General features: G+C 51.3%; 1 protein-coding gene across 2 annotated transcripts in view; it reads right to left on the bottom strand.

Annotated features, from left to right (window-relative positions):
• The window catches only part of MDGA2 (MAM domain containing glycosylphosphatidylinositol anchor 2), a 413649-nt gene that overhangs the window by 17593 nt on the left and 374649 nt on the right, over positions 1-21407 (bottom strand). For both annotated transcript variants that reach the window (XM_077324137.1, XM_077324138.1), the window contains exons 12-15: positions 20125-20145; positions 17315-17470; positions 7719-7877; positions 4116-4246 (exon numbers count right to left, since the gene is read on the bottom strand). In XM_077324137.1, the coding sequence (XP_077180252.1) occupies positions 4116-4246; positions 7719-7877; positions 17315-17470; positions 20125-20145 (467 nt within the window). The remainder of the gene's footprint in view (positions 1-4115; positions 4247-7718; positions 7878-17314; positions 17471-20124; positions 20146-21407) is intronic.

Here is a 21407-nt window from a genome sequence, read left to right as displayed (position 1 = left end):
AGCAATCACTTTTATGGCAGACAGAGACTCAACACCGCTTCTGTCTCCTTAAAATTAACTAGGAGGTTTACGTGCCCTTCCCATTTAGGCCCTTAAATGCAAAATAAAGTTTGTTGCAGCAAGATCAGCCAGAATGTCCCAGGTCAACCGACCCTTTATTTGTGCTGGTGTTTCCATAGCCCTGAAATGTGTTGCATGCATTAAAAAGAATCAGGAAAGACAGGGGCAGCTCCCTCTCTCTCAGGAAGGAAGATGAGGACTGCCTTCTCTGAGTTCGGAAATACATGAGAGACTTATATCTCGACGAGCTATGCATAGCAAAAGCGGTGGGGAGGTACCGCAAAGGTGACCCAGCTTCCCTCACCATTTACACTGAATGGACTGGTAAAAAGAGTCGACAATCCGTTCTGAGTGGATCTGGATGCCAGTTGGATCGCTGGGGGGGTGGGGGGAGAGCCCTAGCTCATCTCTTTGTCTGTGCTGTGGCAGGGAAATGACCTGTGGGAATTCAACACCAACACCAAACAATTATACATTGCTGATGTAAGATGCCAAACCGCTGGCAAAGCAGGCTCTGGTTCCACAGCTGCTCATTTCACAAGCTGTTCCTCCTGGGCACCTTAAGGACCAACAAAGCTTTATTCAAGGTAGCAGCTTTCGTGTGTATGGACGCTTCTTCAGCTCCAGATACCTTTTCCGCACGGGGCATTAGGCCCGGGCTGGCGCTCATCCAGTTGCAGGCTAATCTCTGCTTCCACATGATGTTGGTGCTGGCCCGGGCCTGGCCTGATTCAGGCCCTCCGTTGCCCCATGGAAAGGGAATGAGGATATTTTCACATTCTGTTTGCTGCCCCGTGCACCAGCAGGGCCTATGCCGTAGGGCAGGGAAGAGGCCTGGATCCTCCCACACTCTGGGCTGACTACAGTGTCCCAGAAGGGACACAAAATGCCCTAGATGTCTCTGCGGTGCTGCACAATGCTGCCAAGCGACCTGGGGCATTTTTTTAGGAACATGATATTGCTACTGCGTTCCTAAACAGAAGAAAGCAAAGGTTGGATACATGCTTTTCTTGGATGCTTTAGGATGCTCTGGGCTGATCCTGCGTTGAGCAGGGGGTTGGACTAGATGGCCTGTATGGCCCCTTCCAACTCTATGATTCTGTGATTCTATGATTCTAGTTCAGCAGTGGAATAGGCTGCCTAAGGAGGTGGTGAGCTCCCCCTCACTGGCAGTCTTCAAGCAAAGGTTGGATACACACTTTTCTTGGATGCTTTAGGATGCTTAGGGCTGATCGTGCGTTGAACAGGGGGTTGGACTAGATGGCCTGTGTGGCCCCTTCCAACTCTATGATTCTGTGATTCTTCTATGAAAGGGTCCCGCCAGCCCCTGCTGCAGAAACTTTCTGCCATGGCTTCCTTGTGTGGAGGTAGAAATCCAGGGTGGGCTGAGCCCAGTGAGGAAAATCTTCCCCTGTGTGGACACAGGAAGTGGCAGGGCAAACTGGCCCATTGCAAGCACCTGGCGGCAGCCTGGCACACGACCACCGGGGTGGAAAGGGTCATAGAGGAAGTGTGTGGGCACACAAAGCTCCTGCAGAGACCGATTCCACATGGTGATGGCCACATCGGGCCACTGCTAGGGGTCTGTGGTGGGGCTGTGTGCACTGCCCCTTCCTGAGCCTCCATGGGGTCCACCCCGGATTAGTGTCTCCACATAGAAGCATCCATGGCGAAACGGTTTCCCTTCCGGGGAGGGAGCAGGGGCTGTTTCTTATTTGCACAAGGGTGCTATGCAATCCCACCTTCGTGTGAATCAGGGGTAGTCAAACTGCGGCCCTCCAGATGTCCATGGACTACAATTCCCAGAAGCCCCTGCCAGCGAATGCTGGCAGGGGCTTCTGGGAATTGTAGTCCATGGACATCTGGAGGGCCGCAGTTTGACTACCCCTGGTGTGAATGTTTAAAAATGCCCCATTCAGCCATGTGGTGCTGCAAAGTGTCACAGAGCCAAGTGGGGCATTTCCTGTCCCCTCCGGGACGCTATAGGGAATGCAGAAGCAAGGCCTTCCAGGCAGCCTTTCCCCACCTACACAGGCCTGCTTCCGGCCAGGCGCTGTTGGCCCCACAGCAGACCGGTGAATGCAGTTATGTCCATGCCGCCTTCTTGCAGGGCAATGGAGGCCCTACAGCATGCTGGGCTTGGGAGGGGGCCGCGCCAGCGCTCACGTTAAGTGGCCATGGGGATTAGCCCTACAGGTGCCGGCCCCACCTTTTCCGCCCGTGCGGAATCGGTCAGAGAGGTATCTGAGTAAGTGTGTGTGCACACAAAAGCTTAGGGTTTGAATAAAACTTGGTTGATCTTCAAGGTGCAGCTGGACTCAGACTTCGTCCTGCTGCTTCAGAACAACACAGCTGCCCACCTGAGTCTTTCTGGAAGGTTTATGCCTTGGGAATCTCTGATGGCCCCTGTGGTGCAGCTGGACTCGAATCTAGTTATCCGACTGCAGGCCGACAAGGCTCCCCTCTGGAACTGGCCTGCAGGTTACTTAATGTCCTCTGAGCATGTGGGCAGAGAACCCTGTGAGCGGCTTGCTTGCTCAGTGTGTGGTGTGATGTTGTTTGTTGTCATTTGGCACATGCAGGCAGCATGGAGCCTCCCTCTGAGGCTGGGCCAGCTGCTCAAGGAATGTCGGCCTCCCTCCGGTAGTAACCTTTCCGCGATGCTCTTTTGCTGGCTTAGCTGTACCCAAGAAGGGTCCTGTTGGCACTTGGAGCTGAGCCTTGCAGAGAGAAAGCCATTTATTCAGCTAGGGAGTGGGGCAGTAACGAGACAAAGTTTGGGCAAAGGCACCGAAAGCACCGAAAGCAGAAAAAGCAAAATGTGTGTTCAATGATAGATAGAAAAGGATGTAAATTCTAGGCAGATTCGAGTACAAGATAACGTGTCTAATATCGCCAGATAATAATCACTCCCCCCCTAGAACGTGACTTCTCTTTATGGTAAGCCACCGTGATTATTATATTTATAATTGCTTTAGGATGGTTAGGGCTGAAGGAGCCCTGAGAGAACTGCTCTATGAGAACAGCTATATCAAGACTGTGATGCGGCCAAGGTCACCCGGTTGGCTGCATGCGGAAGAGGAGTGGGGGATCAAACCCGGCTTGCCAGATTAGAAGCCGCTGCTCTTAGCCACTGCCACACGCTGACCTTCACCTAAGACTGCGGAGTCAGAGACAGGCTGGTGTAGTGGTTAAGAGCGGCAATTTCTAATCCAACGAGCTGGGTTTGATTCCCTGTTCCTCCTCCATGGGCAGCCAGCTGGGTGGCCTTAAGCTCATCACAGTTTTCACTCCCAAGGCAATTTTTCAAAAGCAGGTGGCTTGTTCACCAGGGTGTAGTCTGCACAGGGCTTTTTACCCAGTCCCAGTTTGGATGAATCCCTCCTGTCAACACTGAATTCGATCTGCATTTTGATTTGGGGTGCTTTAAATTTTCCCTCTGCAACATGCATGATTAATTCCTGGTGACCCTACCTTTCCCCCGCGATATCCCGAAGTGGATATAAACCTTGATATTTCAAAAACAGCCATGGGTAAATGTGCAGCTCTTTGTGAATTAACTTGCTGCTGCTTTGTACCTCCAAAGCTGTAGCAAAGCAGTTTTCCCTGATTGGCCAGGGTGTCAGTTCAAAGACTTCTTTGGTTCCCGGTTGCAAGGCTTCCCTTAAAGTGACTGCGCTCCAGAAACCCTAACTTCTCTCAGCAGAGATTTGCCTCTTGGATTTATTCCCCCTCCTCTGTTGTCTCCAACCCTCTCCCCACCCCCCTTGTTCAAGAAAAGAAAGACTCCTGCTGTGCTTGGCTGCCACCCCCCTGCCATTCTGAGCTTCCCCAATCGAGTGCAGAACTCTTTCTGTTTCAATTGAGGTGGGGGACAGAAGAAGACCTGAGTTCAAATCGATCTGAATTCAGCAGGATCCACAACAGAAAATAAAAAGTAATTGCAGAATCAGCCCAGGACTTGGAAGCGAACACGCAGGCCTTGGGGGGTGAGAGCGGCTGGGGCTTAGTAATGCTGTGCAAGATCCCCTGTGAAGGTCTTTCGCCCTTCTTACCTGAAATGAGGTGTTTGGCTGAATATTCATCCGGGCCTGAAACCACTGCTGCCCTTTGTTCCCACTGGATGACCAGAACGGGGTTTCGAGTCCTGCCTGACCCTTCAACCGCAGGTAAACATTCAAGGTTCCTTGGGGAAAAAACAAAGAGAACACAAAATGGGATGAAAAGTTACCAGCACGCAATTCTCTAAGAGAAGAACCGGCAAAACAGGTCTCCGAAGCCAAGCAGGGTCGGCCCCGGCTAGACCTTGGAAGGGGGACCTCCGAGGAAGACCGGGGTTGTGACACGGGGTCAGGCCATGGCAGGTCGCCTCCAGACATCTCTTGCCTGGCTGCCAGACCAACCTCAGGGCTCTGGGCTCCCCACAATAGGACAGCTACACAAATAGTCCCCCAATGGGCACTTCACAATGAAAAAGGAAGAGGACATCACACCCTCATTGGGGCCACCTGAGCGGTCTCAGATTTTTGTGCCGTGTTGTTCTCTTCCCCTTCTTTACTGTCTCTCTGTATGAGGTGGGGAGACGGCAAACAGGATGGACCTCCTTGCTAGTTTGGCGAACAGCTTCAGCCCACGGCTGCTGCAGAAGGACGGCCAGGCGGGTTCTATCCTGCTTCTCGCCCTCTGTCCAAAGAGCCAGAAAAACTCTGCACGCTATCTTTGTTTTGTCCCCGCTGCAGGATTCTGTGGAACAGGCAGCTCTCTCAGACGTCCTAGGCTTGCAGCAGGACATTTTGGTTTGATAAAGACGCTTCATCTAGTCCAGAGGAGCTGCTGGTGGCCAGCCCTGAGCTAGGATGTGAAGGCTGACGTCCAGGGCAGCCCTACCTGCATCATGGCCAAGTGGGTGTGTGTGTGTGTGCGGGGGGGGGGAGGCCGTGGGGGCTGCTGTGGCCCCTGGAGACCCCCGCGGTCCCTTGGCAGGACATCTCGACATAACGGCCTATACATTTTGTCGAAAAAGGCGGAAAGGAACACAACGGAGCATTTCGGCAATGGGACCATTCCGGAGGCCAATCCAGGCCAATCTATTTGAGCCGTTCTGAAGCTGGTCCCTCTGGTGGTGGGGGCGATTTCAAAGGGCGGATCCCGGGAAGGCCGGTCTCCGCGGCAGCGTCTTTCATTTCCACTTCTAATAAGGAGCCCAGGCTAGCCGTGCGTGGAGCCTGCCAGGCAGCTTCCTTTGATCTCCACAAAGAGCTTAAAAGGGACTTAGAACACGGCGCGGGGCAGACTCCGTGCGTGCAGAAGGGGAGACGGGATCAGACCTAAGCTCCTTCCCCAAACGCCACAGGAACCGTTTTTGTACAAGATGTGCCAATTTAGCTCCAGAGACTCCCTCCCTCCCTCCCTCCCTCCCTCCTGCTAGATTCTTCCTAATTTAATGGTCTCTTGAATCCCCCAACACGGGCGGGAAAGGGAAGCTTTGCTTTGCGATTAGGAATAATTCCCGGTAAGAGAGACGGAGAGAGGAGGCTGGGCAACCCAGAGCCCTTCTGGGGCAGCTTACAGGGGGATTTCATGAAGGGGTGGCAGGAGGCAATTTCAGGAGGGCACCGAGGTGGCCAGAAACACCCCCAAAGGTCATCTAGTCCAACCTCTACACGGCACAGGGAATTTTCTAGGCTCAGAGGAAGGCAAAAACCCTCCAGGGTAGGTCAGGAGCAGGAGGGGTGAAGGGGAAGAAGACAACTAGGTCAGGCTAGGGCAGTTAGCTAAATTTGTGGGTGGGTGGAAAGCAAGGACCTGCTATGGCCCTTCTTTGGGTTAGATCCAAGACTTCTCCAAAGGGAATGAACACGAGGAAGAGACTCCTCCTGCCTTCCTCCTCCCACAGAAGCCCAAACTAAGTTGAGTTTGTGACACCAGAATCTGGCATGCTGATGACCTGTTGTAAATCTGTCACCTTTGCGGTCTCCTGCTTCTTCCAGCTATGCTGTGGCAAGGAGGAGGGTACAGAACAAGCCAGGGATTAGGTCGATTGACCGGTCCCTGGAGAACAAACCCAAGGAGGATAGGTGGCCCCCAGCCATGCCCTGTCAGGCTTTCCAGAGAAGCTGGCAATAGAATTAAAGAATCCTAGAGTGGGAATCATAGAATCCTAGAGTTGGAAGGGGCCATACAGGCCATCTAGTCCAACCCCCTGCTCAACGCAGGATCAGCCCTAAGCATCCTAAAGCATCCAAGAAAAGTGTGTATCCAAAAAGTGTGAACTAGACTCCTAGAATCCGAGAGTGGGAAGGGGCCATGCAGGCCATCTAGTCCCACCCCCTGCTCAGTGCAGGATCAGCCCTAAGCATCCAGGAGAAGGATCTGTCCAGCCGCTGCTTGAAGACGGCCAGTGAGGGGGAGCTCCCCACCTCCTTAGGCAGCCCCTTCCACTGCTGAACTAGACTCCTAGAATCCTAGAGTGGGAAGGGGCCATGCAGGCCATCTAGTCCCACCCCCTGCTCAGGGCAGGATCAGCCTCCAGCATCCAGGAGAAGGATCTGTCCAGCCGCTGCTTGAAGACGGCCAGTGAGGGGGAGCTCCCCACCTCCTTAGGCAGCCCCTTCCACTGCTGAACTAGACTCCTAGAATCCTAGAGTGGGAAGGGGCCATGCAGGCCATCTAGTCCCACCCCCTGCTCAGTGCAGGATCAGCCTCCAGCATCCAGGAGAAGGATCTGTCCAGCCGCTGCTTGAAGACGGCCAGTGAGGGGGAGCTCCCCACCTCCTTAGGCAGCCCCTTCCACTACTGAACTAGACTCCTAGAATCCTAGAGTGGGAAGGGGCCATGCAGGCCATCTAGTCCCACCCCCTGCTCAGTGCAGGATCAGCCTCCAGCATCCAGGAGAAGGATCTGTCCAGCCGCTGCTTGAAGACGGCCAGTGAGGGGGAGCTCCCCACCTCCTTAGGCAGCCCCTTCCACTGCTGAACTAGACTCCTAGAATCCTAGAGTGGGAAGGGGCCATGAAGGCCATCTAGTCCAATCCCCTGCTCAGTGCAGGATCAGCCTCCAGCATCCAGGAGAAGGATCTGTCCAGCCGCTGCTTGAAGACGGCCAGTGAGGGGGAGCTCCCCACCTCCTTAGGCAGCCCCTTCCACTGCTGAACTAGACTCCTAGAATCCTAGAGTGGGAAGGGGCCATGAAGGCCATCTAGTCCAATCCCCTGCTCAGTGCAGGATCAGCCTCAGGCATCCACGAGAAGGATCTGTCCAGCCGCTGCTTGAAGAGGGCCCGTGAGGCCTCTCTCCAGAGAAACTGCTTGACCACTGTGTGAGACAGGAAGTTGGACTAGATGGACACTCAGGAAGTTGGACCAGATGGACACCTGGAGGACCATTGTCCATGGGGTTGCGATGGGTCAGACACGACTTTGCAACTAACAACAACAATAATCCTCCAAGTGGAAACTACTCTGCAACAAGTCGAATCCCGATTTGAAATGCCGTTCGAAGAGGGTCTTGTGCTTGCATGGCCCTGCCAGTCCCTTCCATGAAGCCACGTTCTTGCCTGACCTCTGAGCCAAGCCCGAGAACAGGAGGCGAGAATATCTTATTCCGCATAACCTCCGATCTTGTGCTCATGGGGGAGAGGGCTGGATGGACTCGCCTCACCTATATGCTGTCCGTACATGTTGTAATAGAAGCTGAAGCAGTAGGCAGTGTTGGTGGGCCCATAAGGGTTTTTGGGAGGGATGCTGAAAATTGGGCTAATCAGTCTGGCCTTGTCTCCTTCCTTCCGGGGGCTGGATGCTTCAATGTACATGTAGAATCCTGGAAGGGAAGGAAGAGGCAGGTTTAACGCACAGAGGAGACAAAGGGATAGGGTTGGGGGTAGGGCGGTCCCTGGAACAGCCGATTTGGATGCCGCTGTGCATAACCCTAGTTGGGGGTAGCCAGCGGTGCAATTCTGTGCACACCTCCCTGGGTGTAAGCGCCACTGGATACAGTGCACATGACGGCTGAGAAATCTGCACATGATGCGCTCAGCTAACCTGGAGGGCCTAAATTTTGCTTCCCAAGTTTACTTTTGCTGTTGTTGTACAGCACCAAGACCTTCAGGAAGGGTGCTGCAGTTGCCGAGAGCCAGTTTGGTGTAGTGGTTAGGAGTGCGGACTTGTAATCTGGCAAGCCAGGTTCGATTCTGTGCTCCCCCACATGCAGCCAGCTGGGTGACCTTGGGCTCGCCACGGCACTGATAAAACTGTTCTGACCGGGCAGTGATATCAGGGCTCTCTCACCTCCCTCACAGGGTGTCTGTGGTGGGGAGAGGAAAGGGAAGGCGAATGGAAGCCGCTTTGAGCCTCCTTCGGGTAGGGAAAAGCGGCATATAAGAACCAACTCTTCTTCTTCATCCTACAAGCCAATCACAAGGAGCTATTTTTGTTTAGGGATTCTGCGAGTGCTGGACAGTCTCTGCAACAAGTCTTTATTTATTTATTTGGGGAAAAAAATCCATGCTGACTCTCCAGGTGGCTCACAAATTAAAGCACAATCCTAAACATAATAATAATAATAAAAAGGACAAAACTGTAATAAAGATTATAAAAATGATCCATAATATAATTGCTGCCTGTTTTATCAAAAAAACAATGGTTCATCATCATCATCATCATCATCATCATTATTATTATTTTTATTATTATTATATATTTTTTAGCTTCTTGTGGCGCAGAGTGGTAAGGCAGCAGACATGCAGTCTGAAAGCTCTGCCCATGAGGCTGGGAGTTCGATCCCAGCAGCCAGCTCAAGGTTGACTCAGCCTCCCATCCTTCCGAGCTGGGTAAAATAAGTACCCAGCTTGCTGGGGGGTAAACGGTAATGACTGGGGAAGGCACTGGCAAACCACCCCGTATTGAGTCTGCCATGAAAACGCTGGAGGGCGTCACCCCAAGGGTCAGACATGACTCGGTGCTTGCACAGGGGATACCTTTACCGTTTACCTTTTATTATTAGATTTATTCCCCGCCACTCCCGAAGCCAGCTTGTGGTGGGTTACACTAGTCCATCATAAAACCCAGATAAGGGACCGTCCGCAGCCCCTCAAACAAAATCGGACCCTCGTCCGCCGCCATTACATCGCGCCCACTGCCGGGACCTGCAGCCACCGCCGGAGCAGAGCCGGATCAACGCCGCTCCACCGTCACCGAGCAGAGCCGGACCCCGACAACTTCCACCGCTGCTGACCCACACCCACCACTTGCAGCCGCCGCCTGAGCAGAGTCTAACTGCTGAAGCTGCCCCACCATCACCACGCCGAGCCCACCTTTTCGCGCTCTCGAGCACCACGTTCCCGACCGCCGCCCACACGCGCTCCATCGACCCGCGCTTCCTGACCACCGCTGAACAAGACTGGCCCTGGTCACAGCCGACCTACCATCCCCAGACTCTGCTGCAGCTGCCCACATCTCAACGCCGCGGGTCCCTGCCGCAGCTGCCGGGGAACAAGGAAAGGAGAGGAAAAGAAGGAAAGGAACACTAACATAATCTAATAAGGAAGAAAGAGAAGTACCAAACCCTCGGGGGGGGGGGAGGGCCCTATAAGGAGGAGGAGGAAGACACAAACAATCGGACATTAATTTAATTAACCAATTCCAGAAAAAGGGGGGGGATTGTCACGGGGCTTCTACAGACTCTGCGAGGAGGGGGGGGGGGAGAAGAATACAAACGGGCATAACTTGTACCCAGAAGGGGGAAGGGCATCAAACAACTAATAGAAATTAAGCGGGAAAAATTGAGCGGGACAATTGAGCGGGAAGAAAATCAAACGGAGAGGGAAAAGATCACAAACGGAGATAACTCCGTTCCAAGAAGGGGGAAGGGACGGCAAACAAACTACCAGAAACTGGGCGGGAACAAATCGGGCGGGAAGAAAAACCAAGCGGGGAAACTGTAAACAGAAAACGGAGGGGGGGAGGGTAAGGGGGAAGAGAGCGGGGGAGAAAGAAAGACAAGACACCAACCAAACTACCAACAACTGGGAAAAAATCAGGAAGAAACATTGTGATGTGCACAGAAAAGAGGGGAAGGGGAAAGAAGAAAAAAAGGGGAGGGGGGAGGGGAGAAGGGGAGGGGGGGGAAAGAAGGAAAAAAAAAACGGGAAGGGAAGGAGAAAGCGAGAGGAGAAAGGACTGAAATAAAGAAAAGGGGAGGGGGGAAGGGGAGGGGGGAAAGAAGGAAAAAAAAAACAGGAAGGGAAGGAGAAAGCGAGAGGAGAAAGGACTGAAATAAAGAAAAGGGGAGGGGGGAGGGGAGGGGAGGAGGAAAGAAGAGAAAAACGGGAAGGGAAAGAGAAAGTGAGAGGAGAAAGGACTGAAATAAAGAAAAGGGGAGGGGGGAAGGGGAGGGGGGAAAGAAGGAAAAAAAACAGGAAGGGAAGGAGAAAGTGAGAGGAGAAAGGACTGAAATAAAGAAAAGGGGAGGGGGGAGGGGAGGGGAGGAGGAAAGAAGAGAAAAACGGGAAGGGAAAGAGAAAGTGAGAGGAGAAAGGACTGAAATAAAGAAAAGGGGAGGGGGGAAGGGGAGGGGGGAAAGAAGGAAAAAAACAGGAAGGGAAGGAGAAAGTGAGAGGAGAAAGGACTGAAATAAAGAAAAGGGGAGGGGGGAAGGGGAGGGGGGAAAGAAGAGAAAAACGGGAAGGGAAAGAGAAAGTGAGAGGAGAAAGGACTGAAATAAAGAAAAGGAGAGGGGAGAGGGAGAAAGGAAATACTCCAAAATCAAAAAAGAGGAGGAATCAAGAGGGAGTCAAAGATAGCCCAACCTTCACTAGCTACCAACCCACACCTGACTTATCCCCACCCCCCTACCCAGCCAAACCAAATTAAATCAACATATCCACCCACCAATCAGCCAGAACAATAAACCCAACACAATTAAACACCATCAACTGACCTACCCCAAACCCACCCAAAACAATTAATTCTACCAATTAAATAACTAATCCCCACCCCAAACAACTGATTCTACCCCAAAACCACCCAAATAACCAATCCTACCAATTAAACAATCAATCACCATCAATTGAACACCCAACCCAGCCTGAGGAAATTAGCTCAATCAACCAATTAGCCCAACTTACCAACCAACCCAATAACTTGCCCCCCACTTACCAAACAACCCTACCATCCAACTGAACCACACCCAATTCATAAACCTCAGTCCCAAGCCAACATGAAACAACACACAGATCACTCATACACCACACACCCCTGGATTGGGCAACCCTGAGGTGCCACAATAGGCGATCGGGACTACCCCTCCAGGCTCCCACAACGATACACATCCTACACCCAACACATAACTACACAAGTGGAACTGGGAAGCCCTGAGAGGCTGTAATTAGCGATCAGGGCCAACCTCCCACAGATACACAAACTCACACACACAAAGACAGAACCGGGGTTTAACAATCAACCCCAGCCAAACCACTGAACCAAGAATTGAACCAACAGTGTCCATAGAGCTCACAATGCCTAACAAATCTGAAGAAGGAGGAAAAGCAGGGGCCTTGATAGGGTCAGGGATCCCAATAATAAGGGGCAAAGGCAGGGACAGCGGATGGCGGAGGTACATCAAACCAAGGGGGCCGAAAACCAAACATACTCAGGCCCCCTCCAGACTCCGCCCCATCCCTCGTGACACTAGGGTGGAGGCAAAGGTAAACAACCCGCCTCTGACACTGGTGCTGTGCAACGCCAGGTCAATAAACAACAAAACCTCTACGCTGCAAAACTACTTTGTAGAGCAAAGAGCGGACCTGGCGTGCTTGACAGAAACCTGGACCAGGGAAGGGGAGACAGTTGCCCTCAAAGACCTAGCCCCTGCTGGGTTCTCTGTCCTCCACCAGTCCCGGACAGCGGGGCGGGGAGGAGGGGTGGCAATCCTAACCCGAGAGGCTTTCTCCTTTAGAGCCCTCCCTGCGCCGTCAATACCAGGCATTGAATGTGTTGGCCTCGGATGGGGATCAACCGAGAGCGTGGCCATCTGGTTAGTATACCGCGCGCCCACTGCACCACCAGATGCCCTGCCTGCCCTGCTAGAGGCGGTGGCGGCCTGGACGCTACAGTTCTCCAGTCTACTAGTCCTGGGGGACTTTAACGTCCATGCTGAGCTACTGTCCTCTAGAACTGGACAGGACCTAGTGTCAACCATGGCAACACTGGGGCTCTCGCAATTTGTTGTTGGCCCCACCCATCAAGCAGGCCACACCCTGGACCTTATTTTCGGCGTAGGTTTGGATGTGGATCTGGTCACAACAACAGCCGTGCCATGGTCAGACCACTATGCTCTAAAGGCTCGGCTAAGGCTTCCACCACCTCCTCAGTTGGGCGCCGAGCAAATTTTAGCTCGCCCGCGGAGACTTATGGATCCAATAGGATTCCTGAACGCTCTGCGGGAACCAATGCCTCCCGGCACTTCTCTCAATGGCCTGGTCAGTGACTGGCATGACAGACTGCTGGCTGCCATTGATGAGATAGCTCCCCAACGCCCTCTCCGGCTCCGTCTCAAGCGAGCCCCCTGGTACACCGAGGAGCTTCGCGACAAGAAACGGGAACTGAGACGGCTAGAGCGAGTTTGGAGGAAGACTCGTGACGAAGCCTCGAGAACATCTTATAGAATGCAGATGAAAGCCTATGAGATGGCGGTGAAGTCAGTAAAACGCAATTTTTACTCGGCTACCATCGCATCTGCAGACTCACGCCCAGCTCAATTGTTTAAGGTAGTTCGATCTCTCACTGCCCTGATTGAAGGGCAACAAAACAATAGCCAATTGGACATCAGCTGTGAGGCATTTGCGAGTCATTTTGCGGACAAAATCTCGACACTCCGCCACGACCTCCCCCCAACCTTAGATACAAAAAGTGAACTAGAGGCCCCTTGGCCGTCTTTGGAGAAAACTATGAGTAACTTCAGACGACTCACGCTGACCGAAGTGGACAGGATTCTAGCGACAACAAGACCAACTACATGCCCACTAGATCCTTGCCCATCCTGGCTCTTGAAAACAGCTGGCATAAAGATAATGGGCCCCCTCCGGGAGATAATCAACCTATCTCTAACAACAGGAGAATTCCCGGAGGGTTTGAAAGAGGCTGTGGTACGTCCACTGTTGAAAAAAACATCTCTAAACCCACAAGAGCCTAACAACTACAGGCCCGTGTCTCACTTAGCGTTTCTGGGCAAGATGATAGAAAGGGCAGTCGCAAACCAACTGACAGAATACCTGGAAGAAGCTTCGGTCCTAGACCCATCTCAGTCTGGCTTCCGGCCTGGCCATGGGGTAGAGACAGCGCTAATCGCCCTGACGGACGACCTCCGTCGCCAGTTGGATCGAGGCGGGTCGGCACTGCTGATATTATTAGACCTCTCAGCAGCGTTCGACACAGTCGATCACGAGCTTCTAGCTCGCCGCCTCATCGATGCTGGAATACAAGGGACAGCCCTTCAATGGCTGATCTCCTTCCTCCAGGGTCGTGGACAGAGGGTTGCAATAGGAGAGAAAACATCAGGCCGCCGGCAACTTACTTGTGGAGTCCCACAAGGAGCGGTCCTCTCTCCTATCCTATTCAACATCTTCATGCGCCCTCTCGCACAGCTGGTACGGACGTTCGGGCTGGGTTGCCATCAATATGCAGATGACACCCAGCTCTTCCTCCTGATGGATGGCCGCCCTGACTCTCCCCCAGAAGCATTAGCCAGCTGCCTGGAAGCAGTGACGAGATGGCTCAAGCAGAGTCGTCTGAAGCTCAATCCTTTAAAGACGGAGGTCCTGTGGCTAGGTAGGAAGGGCCCTTGCGAGGAAGCGCGCCTGCCTACCCTGGATGGCGTGCAGCTCTCCACGGCTCATGCCGCCAGGAACCTAGGCGTGATTCTGGACGCCTCCCTCACAATGGAGGCCCAGATCACAAAGGTAGCGCGGCTGGCATTCTACCATCTCCGCCAAGCCAAACTACTAGCGCCCTACCTGGCCCCGGAACACCTAGCCACAGTGATCCATGCGACGGTCACCTCTAGACTAGACTTTTGTAACTCGCTCTACGCAGGCCTGCCCTTAGCCCTGACCCGGAAACTACAACTAGTTCAAAATGCAGCAGCCAGGATCCTCACGGCAACACCGTGGAGGTCCCATATCCGGCCTATTCTTCATCAGCTGCAATGGCTACCAGTTGAATTCCGGATCAGACTAAAGGTTCTGGTAATTACCTTCAAGGCCATACGCGGTCAGGGCCCAGTGTACCTGAGGGACCGCCTCCCCGCCTATGCCCCCAAAAGAGCTCTACGCTCTACTGCCTCCAATCAGCTAAGGATCCCTGGCCCTAAAGAAGTCCGTCTGGTCTCGACCAGGGCCAGAGCATTCTCTGTTCTGGCCCCTACCTGGTGGAACGAGCTCCCAGAAGAGATCAGGGCCCTGACGGAGCTTAAACAGTTCCGCAGGGCCTGCAAGAAGGAGCTCCTCCATCAGGCATTTGGCCGAGACCAGACGTAATCAACAGCGACCAAGGGCCCCTGCTCCCCCCCCACCCCCCCTCAGAATTCAATCAATAAACCACCCCTCTCAGAATCCCATCAACAAGCCCTGGACCTGTTTGTATCACAACTGTTTACTGTTATACTGTGTTGTGTTTGGTTGCAATTGTTGGTTATTGATGTATATGTTTTACAGACTGTTTTATGTAAGGTTCCTTGTTATAATGTAAACCGCCCTGAGCCTCCGGGGAGGGCGGTATAGAAGTATGATAAATAAATAAATAAATAAATAAATAAAATCCCCATTCAGGATATTCATCAATAAACAAAAAACCACAGATGGCAAAACCTAACCAATATCTAATCGCGTGGCCTAGGAGGGGGACATTCATGTTCCATGGCCCAGTGCTAGGAAACCATAACATTAGCACTCAAAGGGGCACCCAGAGGGCACCCAAAGCAGGGGGGCAATGATCTTCCCTACTGCCCCATCCTCAACCGTAGACCTGACGGAAGAGCTCTGTTTTGCAGGCCCTGCAGAACACAGAAAGCTCCCGCAGGGCTCACAGCTCACCCAGGAGCTCATTCCACCAGGTCGGGGCCAGGACTGAAAAGGCCCTGGCCCTGGTCGAGGCCAGGTGTGCGTCTCTAGGGCCGGGAATCACCAACAAGTCAGTACCTGCAGAACACAAAGCCCTGCGGAGGATATAGGGTGACAGGCGGTCCCTCAGATATGTGGGATCAGGAGCCAATAAGCACACCAGGAAATAGGAAAGATGCTAACTTTTATTGATAACCATTAGCAGGCAGTTGAAATTAACAGTACAAAATAGATGTAACTGTACATCATTAATACATACCAAGTAAGTTTGTCTCTCATCAGATAATGACCCTGGCCAAGGAGCATGCAGCTCGCCTGCCTGAGCCTACACCCCACTTTTTATGCCTAATCTTAAAGGGTAAACAGGACTGATGGATAACTCCTGGCTCCCAATGCCTGAAACTGAGGGTGCATAACACCTGGGCCCTGGGCCAATAGCAGAGATGAGAGCAGGTGAATCCAATGCAGGTGAATCTAGGGAAGCACGCCTGGCCTCGACCAGGGCCAGGGCCTTTTCGGTCCTGGCCCCTGCCTGTTGGAATGAGCTCCCGGGAGAGCTGCGGGCCCTGCGAGATCTTCCATCGTTTCACAGGGCCTGCAAGACGGAGCTCTTCCGCCAGGTCTATGGTTGAGGCCAAGGCTAACACCTATGCCCCCCCAGGACCTGGGATTGGGATTGAGGATTGACACCATCAGTATCCCCTCTCCACCTGCTAGTAGGAAGAGGGGGAAGTTGATTAGCCGATCTTGCCAGGTTAGCTTGCTAACTAATAAGGAACTGTAGTTGTTGTTATCGGATTTTAATGGATTTTATTGGGGTTTAAAATGTTGTAACCCGCCACGAGCCGCAAGGGAGTGGCGGGTAATGAATAATGATAATGATAATGATAATGATAATGATGATGATGATGATGATGATGATGATGATGATGATGATGATGATGATGATAATAATAATAATAATAATAATAATAATAATAATAATAATAATAATAATAATAATAATAATAATAATAATGCAACGTGGGAACCTCCCTAATGCCCTACACAGTTACAAAAATTTGGTAAATGTGTTTTTCAAAGAAAGATGCTGCATATACCGGGATTCAGCAAAATAAGTAAAAGCAAAAAACCAGAATGTGAGGGAAGATAAAGTCACTACCCTCCTCATGGCTATATCTTCCGCCTCGCTGCCTCCCCACAGCCTCAGCAACGTCTCCCTGCTCACGGGGGGGGGGGGGGGGAGCAGGTTGTTCGGCTCTGTTGATTCAACGGCATGGAAGCATTTCATTGCCTCTTGCCCGGAGCAACTGGAAATCAATTCCCGTTGAATCTGTTCTGCATCGAACACACAACACAGGCTTCTAACTGGACATAGCGAGGGAAGTGCAAGAAAAAAATATTCGGGCCATGTTGGATTTGGCCGAAATTGCTTCGGGATGCAGCCGACACATCCGAAACGCTCATACATTTTTGGAAAAAAAAAAAGATTCTCTGGTCTGTTTGTAAATTCTCATCATAGGAAATAATGGAGGTCTGGAGGTGAGGCACCTGCTTTGGGTGCCCCTAGAATTGGACCTCCTAGTCCAGGGGTAGTCAAACTGCGGCCCTCCAGATGTCCATGGACTACAATTCCCAGGAGCCCCCTGCCAGCGAATTGTAGTCCATGGGAATTGTAGTCCTGGGAATTGTAGTCCATGGACATCTGGAGGGCCGCAGTTTGACTACCCCTGTCCTAGTCCAATCGTGGGTTTTTTTTGTATGTTTTTTTAGGAGAGGCTCCTGCAGCCATTTGGCAGGCCTGGTGCCTCTACCTCAAACCCCCACACCCCCGAGAGTCCAGAAAAGATAAAGAGAACCCCCCCACCCACTTTCTCTTTCCCTTTCAAGTTTAAATGGCTGTCTGTTCAAATCAATGCACTGCATCAAATTACAACTCAGTGATTCAAACAAGGTTGATTTGGGCCACACAAACATATTTGGGAATGGCCGAATTCGGCTGATTTGCACCTGAATCAAGGCTGATTCGGGGACCGTTCAGCCAATCCAAACCGAACCCCACGTCTCTAGACATGACTCCATGTCCCAAGGCAGGCGTTGTGCTTTCCCAGAACTCTTGGTAAACAATCCAAACACGCTTTACCTTCCTTTGAGCCAGACCTATCAGCAGTGGGCCCCGTGTTCGGGGTGTACTTGGTGTCTCGGAGGATAATGTTTTGTCTCGTCCAGTCAAAGTTGTCCTGCGCGTCTTGCGTAAATAAGCAAATGTTCCCGTCCTCAAAGCTGCAGTGGAATTCTCCTGCCAACAGATCGATACCACGTTCACATGAATCGTTATATCAAGCCAACAAGAGGTCACGAGTTTCCACACAACAAGAACTGAGTGGACCATAGTCTCAACCTACCGACCCCCCGCCAAGGTCCTCGGTTTCTGTCCACTTAGCAGGGCAGCCAGCCTTGAGGATGGGATGGGGTGGGAGATCTCCTGGAATTATGACTGATCTCTAGATTGCACAGATGGGCTTCCTCGCTGACCTCCCACCCAAGTACTGAGGTCCGTGGAGACGGGGCAGTCGGGGCCATTAGTGCTGCTACCAAGTAGGAATTGCACGGATGCTTAGACCGGATTGACCAATAGGGGATATGCCAGGATTCTGTGTATCTATTCAGAAATCAACCCTGTGTCCTGACTCCCCAGCCCTCCTGGAGCCAAGGCCCCTTTAAATGCCTCCCAAGGCACCAAACCGCTGATTCCTGGTGGGACTGCTCTTCCCAGCAGGATCAGCTGCCTGGCAGCTAGCTGATTCAACAACAACAACAAAAAAGAACCAGTGTTGGCTCAGTACTTTGACCATGAAAGACAGTTCACACGGCCGAGGGAGTGCATGCTGTGGCACGTTCAACTTCCCTAGGTGGCATTTTATTGGAAGTGATTCCCTCTGAGGAACAACTAAGCACACAAGGCCTTCTCTGATGAAGAACACAGATCAGCTGAGTCCAGAAGCTCTGTCCCCTTCTTTTAATTTTTTTTTTTAATTTTCATCAATGGTAAGAAAGGATACAGAAATAGAAATACAGAAATACAAAAATACAGAAAGAAAGATCTCCCCAACAGGTCATGAATCACCAGTCTTTGCTCTATTTACCAAGAAAGTCAGAATAATAATCTTGGAATTCTTTCACCGTCTTCGATTAATCTGACTAGTCAGTTTAGCCATCCTTGCAAGATCTGCGAGTTTGTCTAACTAAGGCAATATCAATGGTAAAGTCGACATTTTCCAATCCTTTACCAATGTTATTCTAGCCGTGGTCGTAGTGTAAAAAAATTAAGTCCCTGCTCAACGTAGATCCGGATCCTGTCCTCTTCCTTTTTACAAGGTCTAACCAGAATATAAAAAGCAGAGACTTTCCCACATTTGAAATATTGAACCAACACAGGTTCTTATTTTTGTCAATGTATTGAATCAGTGATTTGGTTGATTTGAGTTTCATTGAGTTTCATTGAAGCAGGAAAATTCCCCCTGCCCCCACTGCACATTCCTAAGAGGAAACAAGATGTGGGTGAGGGGATGTAGATAAATGGGCCAACCAAGTTCAGTCCCCAGCAGTGTCTCCAGTTGAAAGGACCAGGCAGTAGGTGATTGGAAAGACCTCTGCCTGAGACCCTGGAGAGTCTGGGGAAACAGTACGATCTTATCCATGCAACCAATCCGATCTAGGGGCGAGCGCTTCAATGCGGTTCGGCCGTATCAGCGATCACCGAACTGGTGCTGGCCGCCTCAGGCTTTGATAATCGCCAAGGTGGCCGAACCGCGCCAAAGCGCTCACCCCTAGGAGGCAGTCAGAAGTATTTATTTCATTTATTTGTTAGATTTTTATACCGCCCATTCTGGTAACCCAGCTCTGGGCGGTGCACAACATGGTATATTAATGCAATTAAAAATTAAATTTGTTTAAGACAATTGAAATACATTGAAAACAAAATAACAGGAAATGACATCAGGTTAAAAAATCTAGCATCGGGTATCTAAAAACTGGAATCGGCCTCCCATATCTCAGTCAGATTGGCAAAGGTCTACATCTCCCATATTGATGATAGGGGGGTAACGTGTGGCCTGGTCAAAGCTTGATGTTCATTTTCATCGCTCACAACCAAGGGCCTGGTGGAAGAGCTTTGTCTTGCAGGCCCTGTGGAACTGTGCTAGCTCTATCAGGGCCCGGATGTGCTCCGGGAGTTCATTCCACCAGGGGTAAGGATGAAAATATTCTGGCCCTGGTTGAGGCCAGATGTACCTCCTTGGGGCCAGGGACCACTAGATGGTTGGTATTAGTGGAGCGTAATGCTCTTCAGGGAGTGTAGATAGAACCGTGGATGGCCTTATGGGTAAGAATCAAAGCCTTAAACTTGACCAGCCCTGCCTGGTTCCAACCACTTTGGTGAGACCAGAAAAGGTGCTAGCGAGCACCAGGGGACCACAGACCACAGAAATGGACCACTGGGAGCTGAAAATAACCACAATATGCTTGGCTCAAGGGTAGACCGGACCCTTGGATAATTGAGGAAATCCCCAGCAGCACTGCTGGTTGCCAGGAGCAAGCCGAGGTTACTGGGCCCCTTTCTGCACTGAGGGAGCCCATGCTCACTGTCACCATGGCTGGACAACTCATGGTCACCAGAGCTGCCTGAATGTCCCCACTAGTCGTTCAAGGTTGAAGCCCACGCTCCGAGACCTCCTCCCCCACCGTATGACGGCCTGAATCCAGCCAAGCGGCAGCCCTGGATCTCCTGCCCTCACTTGCCTTCACTTCTCCTTCCATACCCAGCACGGAGATTTCCACCACAGGCTCCCCTTACTCTGAACGGAAAGCACCAAACTTATCGCTACCAGTAGGACAACTGTAGCAGCAACCCCCCCTTCATCCTAAAGCAATTAAGATATTTCAAATACTTACGTAGGTGAGGGTTCATCGGGGCTGCAAGAAAGAGAGAGGAAAGATGCAGGAGTTAGTACGAATTGGCTACCCGTTCCCATCACACGTTTGGGTTCTGTCCCGCATTTTCATCCCAACCCTTCCTCCAGGGAACTCAAAGCAGGTGGTGTTTGTATCTTCTCTTCATTTCATCCATATACTAACACTCGGGGAGAGGATTAAGGCAGATTTCACTGGCCCCGAAGCAGCCTGTAACGATCAGAGAGGACTGGTGATTTGGTTCCGGGTTCCTCTTGTCTGACACTGAACCCACTAAGGCACACCGGTTCAAAAGTACACATGGCTAGATCAGACTGGTGGTTCATCTACTCCAGCACTCTGCTCCACCCGGTGGCCAACCAGTGGCCAGCTAGTTGGGCCTAAGAAATGGAGCACAGTGGTCAAGGTCTTCCCCTGAAGTTTCCTTCCAGCACGGGCTTCAACAGGAGTTTTATTTCTACGAGATGCCAGCTTTGACCTAAATCCATCCAAATGACATCTTCAACTTGCTCATTTGGTCCAATCAGATTCTCCTTTCCCCAGGATTTAAATGTTCGGAAACACTGCTCTATACTCAAAAACCACCAGGAAGTGCTATTTGACTACTCAGGCTATTTATTTGATCACTTTCGGAACTGTCCTTTTGCCAAGGAATGCCAAGTAATAACCCCATGTTGTCCTCACAACAACCTTGTGAGGAAGGTTAAGTAATTTCCCCAGATCAAGGTCCCTCAGGAAGCTTTTGCGGCTCTGAGAATTGGAACCCAGATTTCCCCATTCTGAAAACAAAGAGTATTTAAAAAAAACCCCACAACACAAAGAATCATTTGGCTGGAAGTCCCAGACACTCCCTGAAGGCAGACCGAAAGAATGCAAGGATTTATTTATAGAGACTTTCGTTCTGCCCTATCTCAGCAGACCCAGGGCAGATCACAATGGATTTAAAGTCTTTTAAAGTCTTTAAAGTCACATCGATAGAATTCTACAATACAAAAAATAAAATAAATAAAAATCTAATACAGGAGTTCTCCATATTTTGTATCTAAGGAGAAACATTATCCCTTGTAGGAAAATGTCACCCGTCAGCCACGGTCAGTATTTGCCAGCAGAATTACTTTTTCACCATTCGGGGGAACCCTCCTTGAGCACCTGGAATCTTCTCGGAGCTAAACTTGGTGGCTTGGTGAGGAAAGAACATGAATGCACAACCTTGGATACCGCAAGACGTGGATGGTTCCAGGGAGGGGTCTGGAGCCATGGGAGAG

This window comes from Paroedura picta, chromosome 2 (assembly GCF_049243985.1).
Source record: "Paroedura picta isolate Pp20150507F chromosome 2, Ppicta_v3.0, whole genome shotgun sequence".
In the NCBI taxonomy this organism is placed as follows: domain Eukaryota; kingdom Metazoa; phylum Chordata; class Lepidosauria; order Squamata; family Gekkonidae; genus Paroedura; species Paroedura picta.
This window is presented reverse-complemented; position numbering and strand designations above follow the sequence as displayed.